Consider the following 19,832-nt stretch of genomic DNA (forward strand, 5'->3'; position numbering starts at 1 on the left):
TTTGTAAGATTTCTCCAGTAATATAATATGAGCAGCACAGTGAACCTGAGCAAGAAGGGCGGCCATCTCGAAAGCAAGCTCTTTGTTGACAGGGAAGTGACCAGCTGTAATCTCCTCATTTGTTTGGTATGCCAGAAGCAACCGCTCTCTCTCGGTCTCTCCTCTCATCTGCTGGGAGAAGTACAACCTACAGGGAACAAACACAAATTGCAGCCTGTTGGATGTAGGGTTGTTGATGATGTTCGGTTTCAGAATCTGGGGTGGGATTCACAAAACATTCTTATGAATAAAATTCTTCTTAACTGCTATTTTCTTGTTATTTTCTTACTTAAGAAAAAAGATAAGAACATTTTGTATTCCCAAAAACTTTTCTTAAAAGTTTTATCTTTTTTTCTAAAGATTGTTCTAATCTTTTTTTCTAAAGCTTCTTATCTTTTTTCTTAAGATTGTTCTGAAGACAACATTTAAGAAGCATTCATATTCCTGAAAAGAATGCTCTTAAAAATCATCGCAAATACGTAACTTCTTAAGGTTAGGAAGGATAACCTCCAAACTGTCTTAAATCCTCAAAGATAAGATATTTAATGAACTAATTGGATTGTTTCATGAATTAAACATTACAACATAACACTAGCTACATATACGGTAATACATATTACTAGCATCAGGAATGTGGGCAAGTGTCACAGATCAATCATTAAACAGTGATCACTGGAGTAAACGTGTATACATAATGTATTCACTCTAGCTAGAACTAGAGAGGCAGCACACACAGATACCGGACACATTCACTCTATGGTATTAAAATCACAGCGCTAAGCAGTTAACTCCCATCAAGCCATTTGCGACGAAACTAGTCTGAGCGCTTATGATAACTACGGTCTCTGCAGGCAGTGCAGAAAGATGGGATTTGAGGAGTTTTTCATCCAGCGAGTCTTCAGCAATACCTGTCTTTCAATCAACACCAAAGCCTTTCATTATCTTCTTAAGAAAAAATATATTTCATAAGAAAATATTTGAGAACTTCTTAAGAATTTTTCAAGAATTGCACTTATGAACATTCTTATGAACTTCTTATAATTTCTCTTAAGAATTAGTTTGAATCAGACCCCTGTACTCTACCTGTTCTTATACGTGAGTTTCACCGTCCTGGCATTCTCAGATTTGCCTGTGTGTTGTTCTTTCGAGGCCTGCTCCCATTTTGCAATAATGTCACAGATCTGAGGACACAGCACATTGGTGTTACGATAAAGATGACTGCAAGGTACAATAAGTCACTGTCCAGTACAGAGTGTGTGTGTGTGTGTGTGTGTGTCTGACCTTCAGGTTTCCCTGAAGACAGTGCTCAAGGTCTTTGCCAGTGGGGTCATCAGAATAAAGGCCGAAACCAGACTGACCAGTTTTCCTCATGCCCGTCTCCTGGTTCAGCCGGCTCTGAAATTCCTCCACTGTGGATGAAGCATCAAAACCAACAACCTGCCATAAAAACACAGACTGTTAGCGCAGACAAGTAGATGGTGAATTACTAATAGTTCTTAATATCATTTTTAAAGAAACAGTTCTTCCAAAAATAAAACAAATCCCACATTATTTATTCACCTTTATGATGTTCTAAACTGTTATTTTTGTTCCGTGGAATATAAAAAGAGAACGTCTGAACACACTGAGTTCCCAGACTTTTTGCAAATTAATTTCTATTACTTTTTCTTAGATTTAATAATTAGGTGGTGTGGATCAGTAAGGTATTAAATACTTCATAAAACTAAGAAAATAATACTTATTCAGCACGGATGTAATAAATTAAGCAAAAATGATAGTAAAAACATAAATGCTGTTATTTGAAATTTCTTTTCATCAAAAGAATCCTGAAACAAATATATGACAAAAAAGCAGCACTACTGTTTTCAACATTGATAATAATAAGAAATGTTTCTTGAGCACCAAATTATCATATTAGAATGATTTCTGAAGGACCGTGTGTGACACTGAAGACTGAAATAATGATGCTGAAAATTCAGCTTTGCCACCATAGGAATAAATTACATTTAAATAGTTTCATATATTGCACTAATGTTTTACAATATTAAATTTTTTTTAATGTATTTTTTTATTAAACAAATGCAGCCTTGGTAAGCATAAGATATTTAAAAAAATTTGAACAGTAATCTCAGTCATTTTGAAGGAATTATCTCCAATAAGTCTCTTAACAGACAGTTTTCCTCCACACAAGAAAAAGAAAAAAATGCTTTGGAGCCGAGCAAAACTAGAAAAAAAGAAATATATTCACTATAAAAAACATTTATTACATTAAATTAAATTAGCCTGAAATTTTCAAGTTTTACTTGCCCATGGGAATCCTTTTTGAAGACTTTTCATGCAGCTGTTTTCTATAGTCATGCACTTTGTAGATACTGCAAAGCAACTTGCATTTTTTGCATTCTTTGGATATCAAACCCAAGATGTTGTTAAAGTCATGCTTTACCATTCAAGCTACAGAAACACCACACGATGATTCACAGAGACCATGTCAAGATCCAGATAAACAATAAATGGTTTTAAATCATCCATACATCTCTTGCTCTCTATTCCAAGTCTTCTGAAGAAAATCTCAGATGGCTTAGGATATAACACATACATAAAATGCTAAAACAACTTTTATAATAATTTTATGAGGTTTTTTTTGTCATTTTTGGTCACTCATATAGAAACGAGCTGCATGAAGATTTAAAAGAACATCAGGATGACTAAATAATGACAGATCAATGATCATTTCTTGATGAACTGTTCCTTTATCATAAAGTGTTTTGGAAATGTGTGGACCTGGTAGGTATTGTTAAGGAAGTGAACAGGCACGCTGAAGGGCAAAGAGTGGTGGTAAGGGTTCCTGAGTAAGATTGACAAGATCTCCATACGTGAAGATCGGGCCTGCCGATCCCCTTTCTGCTGCGTCCGGTCCAGTGAACGTTGGCAATAAATTGCATACTTTCCCACCTCCGTCCTGGGAACAATTCAGAGATTGAACAACTGCCAAACTAAGAGAGTGGAATGTGCTTCATGGAAGAGTATGATAATTTATCTGATTTACCTTGAATCTCCATATCTTTTGAGATGAACTTGCAAATACCAAAGAGTGGGGTGTGTGGGCAGGAAAAGACCGACACACAGAGCCAGAAACTGCCACCCCTGTGTTAGAGAAAATGTAAACAAGTCATGGACATCCTCATAAATAATTCCCAAGTTGGCGAGAAACACAAAACAAAGTCAAGCACCCCCCCCTAGTGGTGTGTGTTCACATCACAAGCATGTGATTTTCTTACCTGCAGGGTTCCAGGCGCTCCGTGTGGTTGCCTCTTCTGTGTCTGTTTGATAAGCTGGCAGTAGATCTCGTTTTGCAGCTCTGGGTGGGTGAGACACACTTGTAGAGCACATTGGGCAAGAGTCACGTGATAATCTATGGCTGGAGTGTCAATGGCCACATTAATGAAGAGCTGACATGTCTGTAAAGAAGAGAAAAAAAAGAGTGTTTTTGCCTGTGTTTTGGGGCTATGCTCCCCAAATGTGTAATGGATGAACACACACCTTAAATAGCTTGATGGCTTCAGTTTGTAGAGCCTGTGAAGGCAGGGTGGTGAGTGGAGAAGACAATCCTTCCTTAGTGAAACACAGCATTGGGTGTCTCCAGAGAGGAGACCCTGAGAAGGAATCGGACAAATATGGACATTAAACTGTTTTTATACAGAGACAGTTTAAAAGGGCAGCATGAGTTTAAAATGAACAACTTGAGAATAAAGTAAATTTATGATATAATGTTTGCCGTGGTTACATTTTAATAACATTTTTCAAATCAGTCTCAGCCTCAAGCACTACACCCACATAACACAGTCCTTTCATTTAGTGATGTTAACCACCACACAAATGCTTGGGGCCCATGAGATCTGGGGAACCCTGCTGGTCACTGAATAAAATCATTTTATTTTAATCACTTTTATTTAATACAGATAATAAATTCAATCTGACTATATAATCATTATTATTTTCATTATTAGGGTTAGGACAAAAGTAAAAATTACAATATTATTATGTGTGGCTGTCTTAATTTCTTTGATTTCAAGTGCAAAACTATAGAGGTTTTATTTTGGCAGAAAACAGCTGGGAGATTTGTTGACAACAGATTTATAAGAGCTTATCATTGCAAGTTTAAGAAGATGGTTGATGTGTGTTGCATTTTCAAATGCAGGTTATAAGCGAGCCAAATTCATTTGCAGAGATGGAGTTTGCATGAAGCAGCATTTACTGTGAACCAAGTTACGCCAAAACATAGAAGATACCGGATCATGAGCAGTAAGCCTTATAAATATGGAAAAATCACATCACCGTCTTCAAATCCAAACTTTGGGGATCCTAAAAATGCTAATTTGCCCTTGTGTCCACAGACCATCTAATGCATAGTGAATCAACACAACTACTGGGAGCCAATCAGAGATTTAAAAACCTCATTATTTGAATTTGTGTTTTTGTGTCAGCCTATTGTTGTAGCATGATCAATAGTGGTTGGTCATTTACAGTAAATGTCTCTTCCGGTCTAAATTGGTGGTTCTTGGCAAGAATAAGCTACATGGTGGAAAAGACTATACCAGTTTTGAACATCCGGCCCTGCAAGATGGATTTAATATGCTGGGATTTGTTTCCCATAGCTTATTTTTCAAGAGGCTGATTTTCCAAGGAGGCATGTCTTCTCCTTTACTGCATGTCCCTGATGTTGGACACTCCACCACAATGAAATATATGAAATTAATAACACGATCATCCAGAAATCAGCTGTTAGTTTCTTACCTGGGTCTCCCTGCATGTTGAGAAGTTTACCAACCAGCTGCTCAAACTCAGTTCCCACCTGCCCCACTGTAGTGCCTGCTGCCACAGACAGATGGTAAAACCAGGCTGTCTACAGGAGAGGAACACATACAAGCAACAATGACGTTTGGTCTCATCATAAACTAGCCAAACATTTAGGACTGTCTTTGAATTTATACCTTTTCTGTGCCGTAATGATATTTCATCCCTTGTGAAAAAGAAGTACACTTACTAAAGCATACTTTTAAAAAGAGCACTTATTATTGTAATAACATACCGGTACTTTAAAATAATATATTTAAGAGCAAACGTAATGTTTTTGGACAGTTAACATTTATTTACAATGATATAAAAACATTAGTTTTGATTATTTATTTTTTAATTAAGAGTGTTTTTTGACCTACTTAAGTAGTACTAGTACATCTTTCTATGTAATTTCATTATTTAGGGGTCCAAGCAAAGAAGGCGTGATTAAATATATTTGCTGTCCATTTAAAATGAAGAGACAATATTTTGTCTTATTTATAACAATATAATAATAAAACAAACAGTTAAACTGCAAGCATAAGGTAGAAGGCAACACATATAGAAAAAAGAAAAGGGCCTTGAGATAAATGCTTCAGATAAATAAGGCTTTGAGCTGAAAACTAAACCAAAACAGAACAGAACATAAACCTGACAATTTGCAGCTCAAAACCTTATGTTCTGTTCTGGTTTAGTTTTATGTGTTCCCAGGTGTGTTTTTATGTGTTTATGCGTTTATTTCCTGTCTTCCTAAGTTGACCAAGGCTGTGTCCGAAATAACCCCTTATACACTTAAATAGGACACTATTTTTAACCGACGTACACTCAATGGCAAGAGAATACCCATAATGCACTGTGAGGGTTGTGCTGAATGAATTCCCACATCTGACCAATAGATGGTGCCCGCAGCTGAATCATCCATTCATCCATTTTCCAAACCGCTGGTCCAGTGTGGGTATAGTAATAAAATACATGTATAAATAATTGATTATTAAATAGTTTAATTAAGGTTTATACATGCTAGTTTCCATGACAGAGTTAAAGATGCAAAAGTGGCAGCCCTTCCAGCGCGCTCAGTTTCCGAATTTGCGCACTCATTTTCAGTTACTCCTTCAAGTGGACTATATTAGTGGAGTAACGAAGGGAATAGTGAATGGAGGTATATGGGGCAATTTCAAACACAGCTCTAGTTTCCTAGAGTGTGCCTGTTGGTTGCTGCTACAACTAGATCTCGCTCAAACTCATCCTTGCTGCAACCTACATGACAGAAAAACAGACATTAAAAATGGATCTGGCAGCAGTTTTTCTCAGACCAGTAACTATTCTGTGTTCTATTTTCCAGAATGGCATGAAGATTGAAGCATATGTGGAGGAACTCCTGGAATACTGCAACCTGACATCATTGGATGATTGTTCTCCGATGGTCTGTTCATGGAGTGGGCTTGGCGAGAACATCGGTCGTTGGATGCAAGCGGGAGGTTCCAGCTTGACCCTGGCAAAGGATCTGGACACTGTGGCCGAGTGGCTCATTTACCATCGGTGAGGACAACATCGCCACACAGCTACAGCCATCCCAGTCAACTCCCACCATCCGGATCAATAATCAGTCAGAGCCATTACCCAACAAAGACCCTGAACCAGAGCCGACTACAGACGCTGAGCCAGAGCCTATTCCCGCCAGTCTGACTAGGTGTGTGAAGCGGTCCCATGTCTGTCCCAGAGGAAGTTTGGTGGAATTGGACAGCCTGGAGTGGCTGATTGACTTGAGTGACACAGAGCCAGCTCCCGTCCTTGTTTCTGCCCTTGAGCAACCTTCTTCCCTGCCGATTACCTCAAGCCGTTTAGATATTCCAGAACTTTGTGATGTCCCTTTCACTCCGCTGGTTTTTCCCAGCACCAAGCCAGTTTCGTCGGCAAGCACCAATCCTATGTCATTGATTATGCTCCCACTATCCATCTTAGTTTTCCGACCTTTGTACTGGAACAAGGTGAACTCGCGTGTGGTGACATTCAAAGCTCCAACATCCCTTTTCCCAGGTAAATGGAACACAGCATTACTTCTATTGTCTAGAAAATACTCTCTTTAAGTACACTTACTGTATGTACATTTTTATTTAATTAATATTAGATTATGTGCATGTAAATATTTCTTAAATATACAAGTGCACATCCAATAAAATTAAGTGCACTTCCCTTTCACGAGGGATGTGCAAGAGGTATTTGTGGTTGTATTTCCTACTGTACCTTCTCATGAGGTGAGTCGATGAGCAGGTATGTCGGGCCCTGGCTGATTGACTGAATGGACAGGGTATACTGAGCAGAGACTTCAGCTAAGTCACATGACTTATGCACTTCCTCCACACAAGCCTCCCACAGTTTGATCTGACCTAGGGGAAACTTTGTAGGGGAAATACAAAATTAATGCATGCACACATACAAATGTCCTGTGCAAGATTACTCTGATTTAAGGAGACAAAAACCTTGTCCTCTTGACTTCTGAAGTAGTAGAGAATCTTCCCCAAAAGCACACACCACACATGCTTAGAGTAGCCATGTTTCACCTTAAAGAGTCAGAGACAACATGTACAGTAACACACTAGTTATAAACGGCTACAACTTAAAAAAAGAAAATAAATTCATACTTTTATTCAGCAAGAATTCATTAAATTGATCAATAGTGACAGTATAAACATTTGTTATGTTACAAAATATTACAATTACATATAAATTCTGTTCTTTTGAACTTATTAATCAAAGATTCCTGAAAAATATGTGCCACAGTTTCCACAAAAATATGAAGCAGAAAATAATGAACATTGAACAACATAGGAAATGTTTCTTGAGCACCAAATCAGGATATTAGAATGATTTCTGAAGGAACATATGACACTGAAGACTGGAGTAATAGAAACTACTTAAAGTTTTGCTTTCCTTAATAACATTAAAAACATTTTCAAAAATCGAACCAAAAACTTTTGAACAGTAGTGTGTCGGTGGCTGAAATTAAGTTCACGACGAAGGATAAACTCAAAATAAATCTTTAATCTAATATTATAAATAATAACCAGGAGAATAAGTAAGGATACATTTACACGACAACAATGTGCTTAAAAAAGGAAGTTTTTCCTTTGAGTTTTCCACATACAGACGACATCATTGTCAAAACGATCCCCATTCACACGGATCTGCGAAAACGACTAAAAACCCTGTATTCTGCTGCCAGGCCGTTAGATGGTGATGATGAAACACTATAGACTGAACATGTTGCATGTATACGCATATGCATGACGGAGACACGTTTACACGGAGACCGTTTTTCAAAAACTTGCACTTTGAAACCCCTTTTTTAAAACTTTGCGTTTGCAGGCACCCAAAACGCCATTGTCGTGTAAACTGTAAACGAACGGCCAAAGCGCATAGAAAGTTCTCTTATGAGAGATACTCTCGTACTGCGTTGTCGTAGCAACGCATTGGGGAAAATCCTTTTCCACGAGAATACTGAAGCAAAAAATTATCCTTAATTTTGTATCTATGTAAAACGCTTTGCCACAGCATACAGACCTAGGCGAGACAGCTCGCGCGCCTATTGGCTGCTGTGCGGCAAAAGCTTAAGCCAATCGAGCGAGCCCTTGAGTGACGTCACACCCAATGAGGGCGCTTCGCGCCCTCCCGCGTCACGTCCCGCCGAAACGGGCGTGGCTTAGGGCTATATATTTCGCTCACAGGCTTATGAACTCTGATTTTTTATCCTTCAGCGAGGACAACTCATCGCTGATCCGAGTGAAGAAGCTGCGCCGTCGAGAGAGCACCTCAGCGGGAGAAGTCACGACAAGCTGCTGGCACCGCCGCCTTCGTCGCCTTCCAGCTGCGCGTTCCGGCGCCTATATATCCTTTCACGTATTGAGTGTGTGTGAGGTCGCCGGCGCGACTCACACTTGTTTTACTCTGTTGTATCTCAAGCGGCGTCTTTCTCAAGATGCCTCTTTGCGGTTCGTGCAAACGGACCACGCTCAGCGACGGGGACCGCCACGTGATTTGCGCTTCCTGCCTGGGCGAGGAACACGCGGCTATCGCTCTTGCGGATGGCGGCTGCCATCACTGTGAACTTCTGCCTCTGGCGACTCTGCGGACTCGCCTGGCGTCGTTCCAGGAGCCCGTGTTCTCCGCTGTTGTGCCGCGCCGTAAAAAGCGCCGTGCACAGCGGAACCCGGAACCTCCGGCAAGCCACCCAAGTTCGCCGGCGCGCCCGCGAACTGTGTCTCCGGCTTCCTCAGCATCGATACCCGACGGACAGCGACCGCAGATTGCCGCCGCTTCCGTCGACGACATCGATGACATCGACATCGACGCCATGCTGAGGGACGAGGACTCGTGCTCGGTTTTGGCTTCCGGCAGCGAGGATTGGGCGAGCTCTGCGGATCTCGCGCCCCCTGCCCCCACGCCAAAAGGAAAGAGAGCGAGCATCGAGGCGGAGCTCATGCGCGTTCTCACTCAAGCCACGGCGAGCCTTGGCCTTGAGTGGGTTTCGCCCGAGCAGCCCGCTAAAAACCGGCTGGATGGCTATTTTCTGCCCGGGGAGAAGTCGACGCCTGTCTCAAAGCCCGCCCCCTTCCTTCCTGAGCTTCACGAGGAGGTCGCGAGAGCTTGGACTTCCCCGTATTCTACGAGGACGAGGTCATCTGTTTCTCTAGCGTTCTCCGAGGTCGACGACGCTAAGAACAGAGGTTACCTTTCCCTCCCGCCGGTCGAAGAGCCTATCGCGGCCCACTTATGCCCACCCTCCGCTGGACGGCGGGCTAAGATGGCGCTGCCTTCAAAGGCTTGCCGCACGACGTCATCCCTGCTCCGTCGCGCTTATGCCGCCAACGGACAGGCCGCGTCAGCGCTGCACTCCATGGCGACGCTGCAGAGTTTCCAGGCCGATCTCCTCCGCAAGCTGGACGAGAACGGACCCGAGGCGATCTGCGTGGCGGACCTGAGAAGCGCTACAGACCTGGCTCTTCGCGCTTCGAAGTCTGCAGCCCAAGCCATCGGACGCAGTATGGCGGCGATCACCGTGTCTGAGAGGCACCTCTGGTTAACGCTCTCAGACATGCCAGAAGCAGAGCGGACCGCGTTCCTCGACGCCCCGCTCTCCCCTGCTGGCCTCTTCGGGACTTCGGTGAAGGACTTCACCGACAGGTATGCGGAGGTGCAGAAGGCGACCCAGGCTATGAAGCACTTCCTGCCGAAGCGCTCCAGCTCTGCAGCAGGCCGTGCGAAACCGCCCGCTCAGAGCTCACAGCCGAGACCGCCGCCCAGCTCCTCATCTCAACGCCACCAGAACCAGAGCTCGAGACCGCGCTCTCGCTCTGCCGGTCGCCGCCCCGCGCCGCGTGGCCCGCGACAGAAGGTAGCGTTGAAGCCAGAGCCCCCGAAGACATCCTAGCACTGCTAGGGAAGCGTCGGTGTTCAAGTCCCGCTGCGGCCGGACCCTCACCGAAGCTCACCGCTCGTGCAGTCCCAAGCGAAGCGACTGTACCTGCGATCATTGCAGCCAACAGGCGTGTCTCACTGGCCGCTTGCCTGCACACAACAGCCGTTTTCACGGCTACCCAGATAAATCCATTAAAGAGTGCATTTTCTGGTGTCCCGGCCACGGCCGACGGTGTTTCTTGTGTAGTAAATCTGCCCGCTGTAATGTGCACATCCCTACACACAAACACGGCCCCACACACAGGGCCCGCGCACATAAAATCGACTCAGTTCGATAGCGCGTTAAGAGTAGCACACGTGCCCACTACCCAGTGCCCACTAATGCTACCTCCTGCTCATCGCACGGTTTCTGTAAAAACGAAACCTGCGTGCAGGCGCTCCGCTCCGGCGAGCGATGCTATAAAGGTGGTAAACGTGCCCGGTCCCCAGTGCCCGCGTTCCCACACAAGCATCACGGTTCCTACGGAGCCCGTCCAGCCCTCCCTCTCCCGCCTGAAGGCTGTCGAGGGGTCGAGCGCGGACATTCTGCCCGCTTTCATAAGCGCGGCCCCGGCCTCAGATGTTGCGAGCGAGACATTACAAATGTCGCAGCTCACGAAAGCCGCTGTATCGCGAGTCGATCAGAGCGCGCTTTTCACTCAGCCCCTAGCTACACGTGCAGATGCATGGGAAAAGCTTCCCGGGGTTTCAAAATGGGTGATAAACATCATAAAAGAAGGCTATTCGCTACAGTTTCGCAGACGCCCTCGCCGCCACGCGGCGCGCGTCGAGACTTCGGTAGATTCGAATGTAGCACATCTACTTCGAGCCGAAATTCAGAAACTTCTGAGGAAAAGGGCTATCGAACCTTTATCTCAGGCTCAGAGCGAAGGGGGGCTTTACAGCAGATACTTCCTGGTACCCAAGAAAGACGGGGGTCTCAGACCCATACTAGATCTGAGGCAACTGAACAGAGCGCTTGTGAAACGCCAGTTCAGAATGCTAACGACCAGAAAAATCCTCGCGCACGTTCGCCAAGGAGACTGGTTCGTGTCAGTAGATCTAAAAGACGCGTATTTTCAAATACAGATTGCGTCACGTCACAGGCGATTTTTGAGATTCGCCTTCGAGGGCCAGGCATACCAGTACAAAGTCCTGCCGTTCGGCTTGTCTCTAGCACCCCGTACATTTACGAAGTGCATGGACGCAGCACTCGCTCCCCTCAAACTGCAGGGTGTTCGAGTGCTGAACTATTTGGACGATTGGCTCATTCTAGCCCAATCTCATTCAGAGATAGTGGCGCACAGGGCCCTGCTGCTGAGTCACCTCGAGAGTCTCGGTCTCACAGTAAACTGGGAAAAGAGTTCGCTGTCCCCCAGTCAAAATATTTCTTTTCTGGGACTGGAACTGAACTCGCTGTTGATGACAGCGCAGCTGTCACAACAGCGCGCGCTGCGCATCCAGCGCACAGTCAGCTCATTTCGCTGCGGCGCTGTTCTCCCTCTAAAGAGCTTTCAGAAAATGCTAGGTCTGATGGCCTCAGCATCTGCGGTACTGCAGCTGGGTCTGCTGCGCATGCGCCCGCTGCAGATATGGCTCAAAGGGAGGGTGCCATGCAAAGCATGGGCCTCCGGTCGGCTTCGCCTCAAGGTCAATCAAGCTTGCGTTGCAGCTTTGAAACCATGGAGGTCAAAAGACTGGTACCTGTCAGGTGTAAGCCTAGGGACTTCCTCGAGTCTGAGGGTGGTGTCTACGGACGCATCCAACGCAGGATGGGGAGCGCTGCTCGAGGGCAGACCGCTGTTTGGCCTTTGGTCAGAGCGAGAGAAGCTCTTCCACATAAACTGCCTCGAGATGTTAGCGGTGTGCAATGCGCTCACTCGCTTTCGTCCCCTGATTATGGGCTGCCATGTACTGATACGTTCAGACAACATGTCAGTGGTGTCATACATAAATCGCCAGGGCGGCCTCAGGTCCCTGTCATTATACAGGCTGACCAAACGCCTCCTGATATGGGCGCGCTGCAACCTCCTTTCACTAAGGGCGGCGCACGTGCCGGGGCACCTGAATGTTGGACCAGACGTACTGTCCAGGAACCGCGTTCCGGCAGGAGAATGGTCATTACACCCACACACAGGTACAACTGTTGTGGAAGAAATTCGGCAGAGCGGAAGTGGACCTCTTTGCGTCCCCAGAGAACGCTCACTGTCTAGAATTTTTCTCGAAAAGCAAGGACGCGCTGGCTCATCAGTGGCCACGCCGCCCCCTATATGCTTTTCCCCCTGTCTCCCTCCTGACCCAGGTGGTGGAGAGGATCAGGGAGGAAGGATGCTCAGTGCTGCTAGTAGCGCCGCTCTGGTCGAATCAACCCTGGTTCCCAGCTGTGATGCAGTTAGCCAGCACCGCCCCGTGGCCAGTGCCTCTGAGGAGAGATCTACTCTCTCAAGCGAGTGGCTCGATTTGGTATCCTCACCCGGAGCTATGGTCCCTTCATGTGTGGGCCATCAACGGGTATCCGCTGACCTCCCTCAGGGAGTGTTAAACACGATCACACAAGCTAGAGCTCCGTCTACACGGCGGCTCTATGCGTCTAAATGGTCTGTTTTTTCTGGCTGGTGCACGTCTCGCGGCGTGTCACCCCCAGACTGCGGAGTGACAGAGGTTTTGTCCTTCTTACAAGAGATGTTGGATAGCGGGAGATCCCCTTCCACACTCAAGGTATATGTGGCGGCTATAGCGGCTTTTTCTGAAACCGCACACGGCCAGTCCATAGGAAGGAACGATTTAGTCATTCGGTTCCTTAAAGGAGCTAGGAGACTTAATCCACCCAGACCTCCCACAGTTCCCATTTGGGACCTTTCCACGGTGCTGGACGCCATGAAGGGTCCTCCTTTCGAGCCTCTTCAGGAGATTGATATGAAACACTTGTCGCTCAAGACGGTGTTTCTCCTGGCTCTCGCTTCAGTGAAGCGCGTTGGGGACTTACACGCGCTCTCAGTGAGCGCGTCGTGCATGGAATTTGGGCTTAATGACTCCAGAGTCGTGCTCAAACCTAAGCATGGTTACGTTCCAAAATCCCTAAACACACCGTTTAGGGCGCAGGTTATTTCCCTGTCTGCCCTTCCGGTCATCGGGGATAATATGGACGAAAACTTAATCTGCCCGGTGAGGGCATTGAGAGCTTACGTGTCGCGCTCGTCTGCTTTCAGGCAGACAGAGCAGCTTTTCGTTTCGTTTAGTGGGCGTCTCAAGGGACTGGCCACTTCGAAACAGAGCCTATCCAGATGGATAGTGGACGCTATAGCTTTAGCGTACGCATCCAAAGGCATTCAGTGCCCTTTGGGTGTTAGGGCGCACTCCACGAGAAGTATGGCTTCTTCGTGGGCTTGGTCGAGTGGGATTGCCTTACAGGATATTTGTATGGCGGCAGGCTGGGCCTCACCGTCTACATTTATCAGGTTTTATAACCTCGAGGTACCCGCCTTACAGGCCAAGATATTATCGGTTTAAATAACCGTATTTGTTAGACTGACATTTCAGTCGTCTATTATGGCATTTTTATGCTGAAACTGCTAAGCGCAGTCAATTCTGTACTGTTCTGCTATGCGCAGTGTATTCTGTACTGATCTGCTAAGCGCAGTCAATTCTATACTGATCTGCTAAGGCAGTCATTTTTGTGAGAGATGGTGGTTAGAGCCCACCTCTTTCAGGATTCTCTGTGAGTCCTACAGGTGATTATGTACTATATGAACCCCAGCTCAGTGCTCTGGGTCTATGGTGTCGGATCACTGCACACACGGCGTCTTACAGGGTGTTCCCCAATGTGTTGCTACGACAACGCAGTACGAGAGTATCTCTCGTAAGAGAACGTACTCGGTTACTAACGTAACCTCGGTTCTCTCTAGAGAGAGGAACGAGTACTGCGTTTCCTGCCGTGTATGCGCTCTGGTTGTTTCGCTGTTAAAAATCAGAGTTCATAAGCCTGTGAGCGAAATATATAGCCCTAAGCCACGCCCGTTTCGGCGGGACGTGACGCGTTGAGTGACGTCATTGGGTGTGACGTCACTCAAGGGCTCGCTCGATTGGCTTAAGCTTTTGCCGCACAGCAGCCAATAGGCGCGCGAGCTGTCTCGCCTAGGTCTGTATGCTGTGGCAAAGCGTTTTACATAGATACAAAATTAAGGATAATTTTTTGCTTCAGTATTCTCGTGGAAAAGGATTTTCCCCAATGCGTTGCTACGACAACGCAGTACTCGTTCCTCTCTCTAGAGAGAACCGAGGTTACGTTAGTAACCGAGTACGTTTTTAGTTGAAAACGGTGTCATATAAACAGCCCCTGAGAGGAAACAACAACAAACACACTCACATCCAACAATGCACGACAAGGAACACTCCACTTTTTTTGGAAATATGCTAATTTTCCAACTCCCCTAGAGTTAAACAAATGAGTTTTTACCATTTTTTAATCCATTCAGCCGATCTCCGGGTCTGGCAGTCGAACTTTTAGCATAGCTTAGCATATATTATTGAATCGGATTAGACCATTAGCATTTTTCTCAAAAAAAATATCAAAATGTTTTGATATTTTTCCTATTTAAACCTTGACTCTTCTGTAGTTACATCGTGTACTAAGACCGACAGAAAATGAAAAGTTGTGAGTTTCTAGGCCGATATGGCAAGGAACTATACTCTCATTCCTGTGTAATAATCAAGGAACTTTGCTGCCGTACCATGAGTGCAGCAGGCGCAATTATATTACGCAGCGCCTGAAAATAGGCTAACATCCATCAACATAACCAACGTGACAACCTGCTTGCACACGGAGCGAGCCTTGTAACCGATACATTTGTGAGAGAAGATTCAGAAGACATTTATGCGTTTACACTTGGCATTAACGTGCGACCTGTATCCGGATGTTGTCCATATACACATACAAACCACAAACGCGCTTCTGATCAGAATGTTATCCGATCACCGTGTCCAGGTTCGGAGGTAGTCGAGGACGCATTGTGATCGGATCTCAGTGTAATGCAAACGCAATCCAGCCATCGTGTCTGCATTCACAGGTGGACCGTGGACGTCATATAAATCCCTGCCAGTCTCCCCACATGGCTGTCAGAAAATAATGGCCAGACGCAGTATATACAAGAAATTAAATTTATTTAAAACTTACAATAAACGTCAATCTTCAAAATAGTTTATTTAGACTTACATACTGTGTGTGTAATTTTTTATTTTAATTGTGCAACATTATATCTGAACGAGGCGATCGCCTGTACAATCTCAGTCAGTCATGAGATTTGAATGAAGAGCTGATAATCGGAATAGCATGCTACACTTTTTATTTTTTAACGTTTTAAATGTCATTTTATTGTTTCAGCATGTTTATTAATCTCCCATTTCTGTCAAAATTGCACGCTATACCCTTAAACCCAGATGATCGATGATGTGACGTGTGATCAGCCCAGTTATTTTTTAATGACCTAATTTGCCGGCTGCACACAGCTGGGGACTATTTTCAGGCGCTGCGTAAAATCATTGTGCCTGCTGCACTCATGGTAGGCTACGGCAGCAAAGTTCCTCGATTATTACCCAGGAATGAGAGTATAGTAGTTCTTAGTCATATCGGCCTAGAAACTCGCAACTTTTCATTTTCCGTCGGTCTTAGTACACGATGTAACTACAGAAGAGTCAAGGTTTAAATAGGAAAAATATCAAAACATTTTGATAATTTTTTTGGAGAAAAATGCTAATGGTCTAATCCGATTCAATGATCTATGCTAAAAGTTCGACTGCCAGAACCGGAGATCGGCTGAATGGATTCAAAAATGGTAAAAAGAGTTGGGAAATGAGCATATTTCCAAAAAAAGTGGAGTGCACCTTTAAGTACAAGGGCAAACAAATGAGCTAACAAGATAATTAACGAAACACCTGAACAGAGGACTCAAATCAATCTGAAACCATAGAAACAAACAGGCAGGGAATGGAGGAGAACTGAACCAATTAACAAACTGACTGCTAGCCAGCACAGTGAACACAATGAAAACTGAATCAAAAACAGAACATACATGTGACAGTGTAAATACAAATGCTTTTTCTTTCCTACAGAATACCTTCGTCAGGTGTCCTTTCATAATGGGCCGTACATCTGGGTGTGTGAAGAGCGGACTAGCAGCTTTGATCCTCAGGACGCTCTGTAGAACCCTCAGCCACTCCTCCAGGAGGTTCGGGGAATCTGCTTTCAGATTACACACACTTTTACCAGTCACCACCTGAGGGGACACAACATTAACATGGACAGTCATGTGAAATAACATGCTCCTATATCTGAGACACACACGCACGCACGCACGCACACACACACGCACACACACACACTTTACCTGAAGCATCTGTTTCCCATCACCACGTGATATAGTGCTACATGCGTTCAGATCAATCTGGCCTTGGGGCTTGTGGATAACGTCACTCTATGAAACATCATCAAAGAATCTCAGGAAACAACGTATGTTGTATTGCAGCTTGACCACCAGATTGTGGCTATTGAGTCAGTCAGTTAACCTTATATATATATCTAGCATATAGTTATATTTTTAAGCTAATTATATAGCATCAATTATAAAGTGTTTAGAAAGTGCTTTAAAGAAAACGTACAAAGAAATAAATAAACAGTAAAAGCAAAACAAGATAATAAAATAGGACAACAAACAAATTTAAAGAAGTAAGAGATACACAAGCCATTTAAACTGACTGGTGATTTGTAGTAGAGAAGCTCCCCATCCTTCAGAACAAACCAGTGCCTCTTCCATGTTTTCTTCCATGTCTTTACCATCTTGAGAAGGTACCCAGACTTCTCCATAGACTCCTGAGATACAACACATTATCATTTGGTCTCACATGTGTGACTCACCGAAAAGCACAAATGCATGTGCATGTGTCTTACACTCTTGCCGTTGTCACTGTTGGAGGAGCAGGTCTTTGGTAGTTTGTTTTCAGGCTCAGAGCACTCCGTATCAGTGGAGTAAGCGTCAGGAGGTATGGCATAGTCGCACTCAGATGTCATAGAAGATAATGACACCGCTAAGCAAAACACAACACATTCATTAAGGTGTGTTTGTCTGTAAAGCCCTGTAAAATATTTTTTTAATGGGCCAATAAAAATTTTAAAGCAAAAAGCAAGTATAATTTATCATACCAATTTGTCCCGTTCAGTAAATCTGGCCCTATGTATTTAGAATGTGATGCCATTACAGTCCCTGTTGGTGTAATGGTCAGGTGTCCCAATACTTTTGTCCATATAATGTATATACTGTACTTAGTAAATTGGCCAAGTCATTTATTTCTGTCAAAATTTCTTCAAATTAAAACGTCAAGTCAAGTCACCTTCATAAATTATATAGCGCTTTTAACAATATAGATTGTTTCAAAGCAGCTTTACAGTGATAAAAGGAAATTAAAGTAACAGAGATTGTTTTGGCTTTACAGCAGCTCTAGAATAAAGTTATTGTCCTAAAGTTTGTTTTTATTGATTCACTTCCGTCGCAACGATCATTAGTTATTAACGTAGGGGCCGCTAACACTACACCGTTCCAACAGAAAACCCTTAATGCGCTCCGGCCACTCATGTGAAAACCTTTGAGTTTCTGTTCATAGCCTATTTGAGTCTATATCACAATTACAATTTGGTTAGTTTTAGAGCCCTACTTTTGATTTATTAATCAAAACATTCAATATTATGCAGTACATTCCAAATTCCATAACTGGATTCTATGATTCAGTCTGTGTTTTCAAATAAATCATTGGAACCATTTGAAATTTGCTGTGACCAAAGAATTTAATAGATTTTTCCATGAATGCTCCAGTCCTTAATAATCACTGGATGAGGATTTTTTTTTCCAATTATTTTGTAGAGACTGCACTCATAATGAATACATATTTTAGAGCAATGTTCCAGTGTAATTATTACGAGGACAGACCCACTGGGTAGCTGTGATTGAAGGTCTTGCTCAAAGGTACAATGGTGATAACCCATGGGTTGCTACTTGCAGGGTTCAAACCTGCATGTGCTTGGTTACCAACCCTGATCTTTAATAACTGCTGCATAATGCGTGTACCTCTCTTAAGGGATCGAGGGCTTCCTCGGCTGCTGCTCTTGTGTGACTCTGATCCAGAGGTCTGACAGTTCTCCTCCTCTCCAGAGTTAGACTGACACTCCTCCGAACTGTCCTCCTCAGAACTACACGACTCCTCAGAGAACTGAATGTTGCATAACAAAGTCGCCTTCTATGAGAGTAAAAACAAATGTGGCATTCAACATGATTAAAATATTTGCTTCTATTACTGATAGAAATGCAGACTCCTATGCAAAAACAATTTCTACTTAACACTGCTGCGCATCACAGTCACACACTCTGACAGACATATAGACACACACAGGTCCCTACCCCTTTCATTGAGGTAAAGACAGGTGTATTAGTGTTCCTGTAGATGAGGGATGTGTAGAGCATGTAGGCGGGGCATGAGGATGGGTGGGAGGAGTCTGGAAGAGGAGGAAAGGACATCACTAGCTGTCAGTAAATGCACAATATGAATTAGGCAAGTAAGAAATGTTCCCTGATTACTTTGCTGGCCCTGGACTAATACAGTATTTACATTTTCATGCAACATGAAAATGCCATCCTATAACCATAACTTAAAACTACAGCTATTCAAATCAAAGGGTTTATACAAGTAAATACGAATATTGTTTAAATCTCTAAACCCAACCCTAAAATAATATAATTCGACCTTCTAATCTGTGAATTAACTAATTGTGCAGGGGAATTTGGGCGAATCTCTGGGAAATTTGTCAAGAACATTTCTATTTGAACTCTATTTCTAAGATCTTTTTAAATGAAACATTTTTTTAATTATTTTCCTAATTTAATTAATTTCCTTTCCCACAATTCTAAGCCCATAATGCAAAAAATAACAAATAAATCTAATGTGATGCAAAAATCATTAATTTAATTTTAATTAAATAGTAACATAAATTTGTCAAGCAAATTTAATTTATGCTAATTTTTAAATTAATGAAAAAAATATTATTTGCATTTTGGTAAAAGGAATCTTGGAGGGAATGTACTTAATTGTCATAAAAATACAGTCACAATACACAATAAATAAATAAACTAGTTTAAGACTAGTTTAGTCTTTAACTAGCATTGCTATTCCTTATTTTAAAGAATTCTAATACAATAGCTAAGGGAAAGATGGCATATTAAATATCTTTATCTCTTCTGACCAACATAATCAATATCTCAATATTTGTTTCCTCTTTTGTAAAGTTATGCGCGTGAATGGTAAAATGAGAGATGAATGAAGGGCAGCTGGATGAAGAAGAAAAAAATCTAAAACACACCTTTATTAGCTTCATCTGCACATGACGTCTCTGACAGACGAATTCCTGATTTTGCCACAGCATATATTCTGCTCTCCTGCAGATAACATGAAAACACAGGTTT

The 19,832-nt window shown here is 43.4% G+C and overlaps 1 protein-coding gene across 2 annotated transcripts in view; it reads right to left on the reverse strand.

Annotated features, from left to right (window-relative positions):
* The window catches only part of plekhh2 (pleckstrin homology domain containing, family H (with MyTH4 domain) member 2), a 57,333-nt gene that overhangs the window by 9,821 nt on the left and 27,680 nt on the right, over positions 1 to 19,832 (reverse strand). For both annotated transcript variants that reach the window (XM_079634614.1, XM_079634615.1), the window contains 17 exons: positions 19,730 to 19,805; positions 18,774 to 18,868; positions 18,444 to 18,612; positions 17,273 to 17,409; positions 17,081 to 17,194; positions 16,713 to 16,799; positions 16,443 to 16,601; positions 7,356 to 7,436; positions 7,120 to 7,272; positions 4,834 to 4,942; positions 3,580 to 3,692; positions 3,318 to 3,497; positions 3,086 to 3,183; positions 2,821 to 2,998; positions 1,321 to 1,476; positions 1,123 to 1,220; positions 46 to 187 (listed from right to left, as the gene is read on the reverse strand). In XM_079634614.1, coding sequence (XP_079490740.1) covers positions 46 to 187; positions 1,123 to 1,220; positions 1,321 to 1,476; positions 2,821 to 2,998; positions 3,086 to 3,183; positions 3,318 to 3,497; positions 3,580 to 3,692; positions 4,834 to 4,942; positions 7,120 to 7,272; positions 7,356 to 7,436; positions 16,443 to 16,601; positions 16,713 to 16,799; positions 17,081 to 17,194; positions 17,273 to 17,409; positions 18,444 to 18,612; positions 18,774 to 18,868; positions 19,730 to 19,805 — 2,145 coding nt within the window. The remainder of the gene's footprint in view (positions 1 to 45; positions 188 to 1,122; positions 1,221 to 1,320; positions 1,477 to 2,820; positions 2,999 to 3,085; positions 3,184 to 3,317; positions 3,498 to 3,579; positions 3,693 to 4,833; positions 4,943 to 7,119; positions 7,273 to 7,355; positions 7,437 to 16,442; positions 16,602 to 16,712; positions 16,800 to 17,080; positions 17,195 to 17,272; positions 17,410 to 18,443; positions 18,613 to 18,773; positions 18,869 to 19,729; positions 19,806 to 19,832) is intronic.

This window comes from Phoxinus phoxinus (genome assembly GCF_949152265.1).
Source record: "Phoxinus phoxinus genome assembly, chromosome: 14".
NCBI classification, from domain to species: domain Eukaryota; kingdom Metazoa; phylum Chordata; class Actinopteri; order Cypriniformes; family Leuciscidae; genus Phoxinus; species Phoxinus phoxinus.